The sequence below is a fragment of the Solea senegalensis genome, linkage group LG5, assembly GCF_019176455.1.
Source record: "Solea senegalensis isolate Sse05_10M linkage group LG5, IFAPA_SoseM_1, whole genome shotgun sequence".
Lineage (NCBI taxonomy): Eukaryota > Metazoa > Chordata > Actinopteri > Pleuronectiformes > Soleidae > Solea > Solea senegalensis.
Window position 1 is genome coordinate 20820257 of NC_058025.1, and position 9793 is coordinate 20830049.

The 9793-nt window shown below is 38.9% G+C and overlaps 1 protein-coding gene across 1 annotated transcript in view; it reads right to left on the bottom strand.

Moving 5' to 3' along the window:
* aacs (acetoacetyl-CoA synthetase) overlaps positions 1-9793 on the bottom strand; it is a 36885-nt gene extending 27092 nt beyond the window's left edge. Inside the window, exons 1-6 of the mRNA XM_044026199.1 lie at positions 9596-9793; positions 7540-7643; positions 6516-6636; positions 4265-4378; positions 1168-1265; positions 44-158 (exon numbers count right to left, since the gene is read on the bottom strand). Of these exons, the coding sequence (XP_043882134.1) occupies positions 44-158; positions 1168-1265; positions 4265-4378; positions 6516-6636; positions 7540-7643; positions 9596-9734 (691 nt within the window). The 5' untranslated portion in view covers positions 9735-9793. The remainder of the gene's footprint in view (positions 1-43; positions 159-1167; positions 1266-4264; positions 4379-6515; positions 6637-7539; positions 7644-9595) is intronic.

The following is a 9793-nucleotide window of genomic DNA, read 5'->3' on the forward strand; positions in this document are numbered from 1 at the left end:
AATGTAATGACATGTTATTTAGTAAGTAAATGTAGTTGACAACCTTTGACAACACTGATAAGCTTTTCCATGTGGTCATGTGTTTTGCCATTGTAGACCACGGCGGCGACAGAGAAGATGAGTTTGGGCTGGATTTGAGAAAATCTGTCAAGGACACCCTGAAACAGAAAAAGAGAGAGAACAGGAAAACTGATGAAACGTAAGCACAAACAATTACAAGTCTGCCTCTGTATAAAAAAACAAACAGGGATATTACAACTAAAAACATGAAACGAATTAGCAGAGGATGTGATTTCAATGTAGTTTTCTTATATGCCAGAGGAGGCAGTAGAATACCAGAAAACCACAGAGACAAAAAAAACAGAGTATCAAGATTAAAAGAAAGGAGCATTGACAAAGGACCTGCTGCAGGATGAAGTCATATAAACTGTTTCTCACACACACACACACACACTGTAACTACTTTGTGTATCTAAAGTAGGGACCTATTTCTCTAGGCTGTGCAAGTCATTCAGATGGACAGTTTTATCAGCTCTGAGAGGCAAGACTGGAACATGCTTGTTTTCCAGAACATGTAGGAAATAGGGCTGTCAATAGATAAAAAAAATGAAGTAATTCATCCAACCAGGTAATCTTAAAATAAGAGAGAGAACGAAAGTCAGCCATGTAGAATAGGTGTCAAAAATGGAAGCTGCCGGCATATTACGTGCTTTTACCATCAGTGCTTTGAGTGGTTAGTTTGCCAATTACTTCCTCTGCACAGGTCTCAGCAATTAGTCAAAACTCTTTTTTGACATTCAATGCAAAGGATCGCAATAAAATCAATAAAATGTGCCATGACACCCAGGTAGCTGTCATATTGCATAAAACATTCATCGATGGCTTAGTGGCTCAGCTTCTTAAAATGAAACCTACCACTCAACAATCACTCACCTCTCTCCATCTTAAGCTACTATCGCTGTCTCTCCTATCTGACTCTGACTGCAGGCAAGTGACTGTTTCACGCGGATAATTTATGTCGGCGGTCAGCGCACACCAAAAGTAAACAATCTTGCGTTAATCTCGGCGTTCACTTTGACAGCCCGAGTAGGAACCCATGTAAGTGCTGGGACATCTAACATTCAAAGAAACACAATCGACAAATAGCACAAACAGCGCCATCCTTACATTGACTCCGAAGTCCACAGACGTGGAGCTCCAAATGGCTCCGATGCTGGCTGCAGCTAACATGGCCTCCACTGCATGGATACCATTGGGTAGATAGCCTAGAGAGGACACAGGAGAGGAGGGAAAATAATATTCTTTGAATGATCATGAAATGAACAACTTTAATGATAACGATTATCTGAAAATAAAAGACTCTTTTTAATTTGGGATCAAGGCCAAAGTACTTTTGAGAACTCAAAATAAAGGTGTTTTTTTTTAACATTACTGAATGTTAATAAATTCTAGTAGACCTTAAATGTGCAGATCACAAGAAAAAGGTCTTCTAGAATGAATTAGCATTCATTAGCATGCTTTATTTCAAGTACCTATTTATCTAGTTTTATTTATAAAAAAAAAGAATAGATTTTTACAATAGTTGGTGATTAATTTAATCAAATAATTCTATTCATGAAACAAATCATGTTCTATAATCCTAAATAATGGGAGTAGAATCTAGTTTTTTAGTTGTGTGAACTGAGCAGGACTCACTCGCCTGTGATCTGTGGATAACCACTTAGAAAATAGCTGAGAAAATTAGCTTTAAGTAATCCTTACAAGACAACCACTGTTTTCATGCCCTGGGGAAGACATTTAATCCGTGAGACGCTTTTCTGTGGTAAACTTACAAAAACACTGATCACATCCGACAATGTAAATGATCTGAAAATGAATTCCACTGCAGTTTAAAGGGTTGTTTGCACTGTGAAGTTTTTACTTTACAACGTGTTTATCATTCGATCTCATAAAACTATCATAAAAGAAAAGGATGTAGCCAGTAGCAGGATGTGAAATGCACCATGCAGGTGTGTGCATTTAGCAGGAATTAATGTCCTTGTTTTTCTTTTAACTGCCCCCAGTGTCTGCAATTTGCTGTTTTAAGGATTGCATTTTGTAGTAAAAGATGCAATGTGATCAAAGTGAGTGATGAAAATTAAGCTTTATTTGTTGGATATTGAAACACAATTATATTAAATTGCATTGCAAAGTGTGACTACCCCTTTTAGTTAAAAAGTAAGAATCCAATCAAACTTCAATCAAACTTTCTTCAAAGCTTTTAACTATAATTACATGTTTGTGAAATGCAATATGGTAAATTATTAGTTTAAGCTGGTGATTGTTGAAATGGGAGATACATGAGCTGGGGAGGACACAGTTGTATTTTGGATGAAATAAACCCTTAAAAACAGTAAGACAATATACTATTTGGGTGCTATAAACATTTAAAATGACAGTCCTAGAAGTGCAGTTTTGTTCATTCAATGAATTCTGTCCTGAAAGTGAGGTCCTAAAAACCTTTGGGATAACAGGAACATAACATTTAAATGAAAGTAAAATTAGCATTAACACTACAGGTATATAATTAATCTGTGTGAATCATTAAAATCTGTTTGATCACAGCAGTAGACATTGGGAGTAATGAGCAGCTCTGCAATTGCACAGAGTAAGTTTCAAATCTCCAGCTGAAGGCAACCCTCCCCAAAAACGTTACATGTCTGACCTGTTTTCTTCTGCACAGATATACACGTGCAGTCGCAATCACATTTGTTGGGTCTGATATGCTGATTTATTTATTTTATGATGCCATAGTCATTCTTGATTTATTTCACAATAAGACGCACACATTGCATACATAAATCAATAGAATATCCAATATACTGTATACGGCTCCCCAGTGATCAGTGACTGTGACAGCTATAAGCTACATAACGGGGTGGAGGGTGACGTTAAGGACTATAAGACCAACGAGAACTGAAAGTGCACGAAAGAGACAACACACACGTGTGTGACTAAGTGCAGGGTTGGTTCATGTCCTACGATAAAGCCTGGCTGGCTTCATCAGCTAAGTGCCGATATATCTTCTGGATTACAGACATTGACACAGCAATTTAATTCTAACCTGGGGACAAGGACATCTCACACACATACAGGTTTGTGCAGCTATTCTTAGGACACATGCATTGAATTCAGTTCATTTGGACGTCCTAAACAAGACATCATCCCTATAATCATAACCAGTCAGTGCCTAACCATCATGTTAACCTTTAAATTAAACAGTTCAGAAAATAGGTTCTGCCTCACTAGGACCAGGTTTTGGTCTCCACAAGGACTACTAAAAATGTCTCAAATACAAGAACACGCGCACAGATTTTGTTTAGATATGCAAGGAATACAAATAGAAGAGCTGACGTCTCTCCCTTTCATTCTCCAGTGTTTCTCGAGCTTGCTCTCCTTTTCCGTCCCTCCCTCCAATCCCCTCATCCTTATAATAAGATTCCCACAGAGCCTAAGTCATTTAACTAATGGATTTCTCTACCGCTACATCCATCTTCCTTGTGAACACATACAAACTCATGCACGTCCTTGTCATTCCAGGATGCAGTGGCTCAACATGAGCTCATGAGCTCTGTGTGTGTGTGTGTGCGCGCCACTGAATAAACAGACTAGTTATGTCAAATTTTGGTCGTTTGTGGTGAGAGGATTAGAATCTAGGTAAGATCGGGCTACCGTATACACCTCAGCATGCACATACTGGAGCTGTTGCTTCTAGTTCGATGCCTCCCTATACTGTATTGCTCACAGCCAGGAGTTTAGGATAGCTGCTAGTCAAGCCCCAGTTTTGTCCTACACCCATCTGCTGCAGGGGGTGATATTCAGCAATGTTGCAAAACATTAAGAGGCTAGCAGACGTTAAGTTCTCAAAAGCATTGGACACATGAATAGTGTCCAGAAAATACAGTGCACATCACAGATCAGGGAGGGGGAATATATGTGGAATGCCTTAAAGCTCCTTTGGCTGCACTGCTCAGTGTGAATGAGTCTGTGTCTGAAAAGCAAATATTAACATTAAAAAAAATAAATGGTGACATTCATACACAGCTGTGATATGTGCCAAGAGAGCAAGCCCTCCTCACCAGTGTACAGTACATGGCTAATGGAAAGAAAAACACGTCCCACATTTCTTACCAACAAATCAGAATTGAAATGATGTCAATACATGAAAAAAACACCGCTGTATTTCCTTATTCTGTGAGTGAGAGATAGAGAGAGAGAGACTCACCTACAACCCTGTCTCCAGTCTGGATACCCATCTTCCTCATGGCTGCAGCGAACAACGCCACATCACGCCTGAGCTCACCAAACGTCACCTTCACAATCTCATCATTTGACTCACCTGTGAGTGAGACACAGACGCAGACAATTTCGAAAGAGCGATTCATTTTTTTACCCCTTTATTGAAAATTGAAATTCTTAGGGTTGACATAAACACAAATGAAAAACCATTTCTTATTCAAAATAAAATCACAGACAAGCAAAATCAGAGATAGAGACATAAATGGAGACAGATTGCATCGAAGGACCGAACCACAGGCAGCAGCAGTCCGACTATCTCTGTAAAGAGGCTCCACAGCCTTGTGACCAATCATAATTACATTCCCTCTGCCGAGGTAGACTGTGTGCAATAAAAAAGGGCCTGTTCATTAGTATGTGTCAGTCCAAAAGGTCAGAGCTGGAAGCAGTGACGTCTGTGCTGTGTATATTACATCATTAGCTGTGTTTCCATCATAGCATGAATGGTTTGGTACGGAACGGTACAGTCAAGAACGGTAAAGCCCTCAGTCAGACTTGCGTTTCGACTGAGAACAGTACCTTTACTTGGTAGTCAGGGTAAGGGCTGTGCCCGATGACTGCGTTAAGCAAGATACATAGTGTGGTGTCTAGAGTAGTTCCGATTCCGATACTGCCGAAAATGTGGGCATCGGTATCGGCGAGTGCTGGAGTCCATGCACCGATCCGATACCACGTAATTTATTAGAGCTCCGTTAGCTCTGACACGGTTCTTCTTCGCCGCTCTTGAAACAGTTGTGCCAGGGGTGTCAAACATACGGCCCGGGGGCCAGAACAGGCCCGCCTGAGGGTCCAATCCGGCCCACAGGATGAATTTGTTAAAATTTCACACTACGATTACAATCTAATCATAATGTCAAATGCAATATTTTTCACTTCCAGATACCCGTGACTAAATGTTTGTGCCTTTATATATCCAGTGTGCTGTGTAAATAGCAAATTTAGGCATGATATTGTTGAAATTGCACTAATATTTCTCAAGACATTTTATGTTTTGTAAAAATATCCTTCATTAAATGTAAGACAAAAAGAGAAAAAACAAAAGAGTTCTTGTTGTTCATAAGTTATTATGCTATTTTACTGGTCCGGCTCACTTGAGATCAAATTGTGCTGTATGTGGCCCCTGAACAAAAATGAGTTTGACACCCTTGAGTTGTGCCATGCTGTTTTAGAGGTGTGAAGAAGAACTGATCACCCGACACCTGTAGACAAGGAGCTAACATTAGCTCATCATGTCGGCGGTTTGGCAGTATTTACCAGTTCGCTCCGTTAGCGTTGTTAGCTGCGCCAACTCCGTTAGCTCGCCTACAGTCAAACTGGAGCGGCAGGTTTATTAAACGAAAAGAGCAGCGCGACAACTAACCAGCGTACCTGTGTCCTGCGTATGTATGCCTCTGTTTTTAAAGTTTAGCGTTAATTCAGAGACTCGTTTTAACAATCTGGAGTCATGTAAAAACTATGTCACGCGTGTCCTTTCCCGGTCAGTCGTGATGGAAACATGAAGCTCTGCCAGTGCTGCGACCAGAGTCAAAACAAACGTACAAGCTGAAAAACGAAATAACATATCACTGGTAAAAATAAATGGTGTCCATTTGCTGTATTCGTTCATGTTTTACAGAGGGTTTAACCTGAGCCAAACCTTACCACCAATGATAATCATATCACAGTCATGCAGGCGTAGTATGATATATTTTTTTTTAATAACTGGTATCGGTATCGGTACTCTGTATCGGCCGATACCCACAGCACAAGTATCGGAATCGGTATCGGGAGGGAAAAAATGGTACCGGAACATCTCTAGTGGTGTCGTACTGGTGCAACGACATCAAACACAAAACAAACAACAATGGAGGACGTCCAGCATCTCTTTTTTTTCCCTGCTTGGTTTGTGGATGTTTCGTCTCAACAAGTGTTGAAGAGAAAGACAGCCGAAAAAAAACAGAAAGGGAGGGACGTTTTTCTGTCACCCAATCAGCTGACTGACGTGGGTGGAGCCAGTTTAGCTCCACCCTCCCTGACCTCATCGTACCATTTTATTCTTGTATCCCAAGGGAAGGCTGATAGATAATTGGAACACTATTCCTAATGGAAATGCAAAAAAATATGTACCATACTTTACCAAACCTAAGTGTTTCACTTGATGAAATCACGGCTAATTAGTGCTGTGTACTTTATGTACTTACGCGCAGCATAAAGAGCCACTTTATCATGGTCTGCATGTTTGAGAAGGTTCTCTGCATAGTTGAGGCGAGCCCCTTTAAACCACTCTGGAACATCTGAGATCCGCTTGGACGCATCCACCACCTGGTAGACACCAATGAAACACACACCAGGGACACACAGAGGAGAGACAACAACCAAGGCAGTCAAGTTTAAAGCTTTGAAGAACTTGCAAGCAAATCCTTAAAAGCCCGGTGTGTCAGAATTTGTGATAATCCAACGGTGAGACTGCACATTGTAACAAATGAAAGACTAACACGTTCCTAACACGTGTCAGGCAACTACGGTTGCCTTTGCATACCAGAAAGGATGCCATTCTTATTCATTTGCATAGTACGCTTCCAGTTTGGTTTGTCTGTTTGGCCCGTATAAAGTAAGGCTGTCTACCTTAAGTACATATAAAGAGCTTTTTCTAAGGCTACCAAAACCAAATGATTTGTATTATATGAATATACACTTATACAAACATAATATAAAACAGAATAATAATATAACATGTGCCAATAAACCATAAATGTGACATACTGGACCAAAAAACAGAGCTGCTGCTGCTGCTGCAAGTCTAAGAAATGATGTCGTGCTTAAGGACATGTCAGATATTGGAAGACTATGTGACGTGGAATACGTAGTTCATGTTTACTGAGGGTGTGTGTTGACAACATGGCTCAGTGTCACAATGTGTTATCACACACCCGATTACATGGCTATATCCTGGAACACAGCATTAAGAAACATACCAAATATACAAACTGAGACACATTAAAACCAGACAACGAATATTTCTCAATGTGGGATGTTGAGTATGTTTGTTTGTGCGATGGATGAATATCTTTCCACTGGCTATCATCATTCATGAATGTTAATGATGAGTTTCAACCAGTCATCTTAGAAGCTAATCATTTAATGACACTACTATAAACTATAATTTAAGCTGAATTTCAGTTGTCTTTCAATAAGTCAAGATGTAGCAGCAGGGATTGGACTCACCTCCTCATATGGTTTGGAACAGACCACACCACAGAAACGCAAAACCTCTGCCCAGAACTCTGGATAGTTGTCCACCGACCACTGGTACAAGTCAGTGTAGTTTGCTGGAGGAACAACAGATCAGTCATTAGGGTCGGACTAATAATAATTAAAACAAATACACAGAATGTAAAGTCGCTACATAAGTTCATAGAACACTGATTTATTTGAACCCAGCCTGAGTCACAAGTTATCCCAATCCAGATCAAAGCTGATCGGGGCTTTTTTGTTTGTTTGTTTGTTTGTTTTTTGTCTTTTTTAACAGATCTGAGATCAGCCATCACCCTGATCACCTAACACAAGGGCTTAAAATGATCTCTTTCTCTCTGCTCCTCCTCTGAAGAGATGCGAACCCAAACACGGCTTTACAGTGACAGTATAAATGGCACTGTGTAATTTTCAACTGTCTCTGAAAATGTATCTGTATAACTCAAAAACTTATAATGTAATAGAAGGAAGTATAACGCCCAGCCCTACCTCACCCTGATCATACGCCAATGGCATTTATTTAATATTTTAATAGTTAATACTGATCTTTAATGCTTGTACACGTCCTGGATAATTTCAGCATAAATCTTGGGTGAAGTGTTCTTGTAATTTGTTTTTTTTTTGCAGCATTTTTATCAAGTCAAGATGTATGCATACGTTTTAAATAACATGCATTAAATGCTATTTTATCATCTTTTGGAAATGATTCCTAATTCAAAATGATATTAGGTGTCACAAATATGGCTGTAAATGACATTATGCACAATTTTGCTCTGGACACAATTTATATTGTGATTTGGGTCACAGACGTTGGACTTAGAGAAGAGAAGAGAAGAGATACCAGATTATTCTGCCATCTTTCCTTTATCTTTCTTTCCATTCATTTACTAACTGGCTGACCAAGTTCTTCAGCATTCCTCTCGAGGCCTGTTGAATTGAACTGACGCATTATCAGATAGAGAGATAAAGTCTGTGTCTTTGCCTGGTAGCTACATGTAAAGTATGTTGCAGACATCGTCAAGGTGGTGCTGTGTGAAGCAGATACACTGGCTTAAAAAGCTACTATACAGTGTATATATATATATATATATATATATATATATATATATATATATATATATATATATACACATATATGTATATATACATATATATACTTATACATATACATACACACACACACACAGAAAGAGTTGAATGTCAGTAATTGTTATACTGAATACTGAATACTGAAATATTGCAGTAGAAGGATGTAAAAACATTTTATTATGCATCGCAATACAAATTTACTACAATAATTTTCATATTCGTGATCATTGAAAGGGGAAAATCATAAACAACTGACTTCCATAAAAATACAATTTAACTAGACAGCACATACAGTCCTAGTGATTTAAGTGCCACAGGGGCAGCCTAAGTCTTTCCATCATTCCAGAATATCATGAGTTATAATGATCTTATTTAACTTAAAAATCAAATGTATCCTTTATGAGAATTACAATAGTAATACAAGTTATTTTGGTCAGGATAATCTAAATTTTGTTTGATAAACATGTATTCATCGATAATATCAAACACAAGGCCCTCAATGATATCTTTATTCTATTATGATGAACTGTACACACTGACAAAATCTTAAGATTTGTTTCAGGATGATGATGATGATGATGATCCTGTCATGATAATGACTTAATCTGTTGCCTAATATTGATTCAATAGCCACATCGATAAACACAGATTACACATTATCATATGAAAACTAACCTTGAATACAGTTGTCAAATCATATTTTAGTATCTTAATGTAAGTCGACACGAGTGTACATTAGTAATAGTATTTCATGTCATTAGCGGGAACCTGTATTGAAAATGATCGCACCGTGGTAATGATAACTCTGTGATATCTGTAAATACGGTGTAGTAATACACATGGTATTATATAAAAAACGTCGATTAAAAACATTTGTCATTACACATGTACCGACAAGCACAACGGGGTTTTGTTGTGCTCCTTCCTTCTCCACACTCACCCAGATTAAGACCGTAGTTTCCGTTGACCTGTATCCTAAACTTGTCCATCTGTGTGTTCTTCTTGGAGTCCGGGTACCACAGCACCTTGCTCTCCATGTCCATGATTTTCTCGCTCTTCCCTTCCATCTCTTTGGACATGTTTGCGGTGTCTTTTCGTTGGCTGCTGAAATGAACACCGGTATGTGACGAGCTGCTTG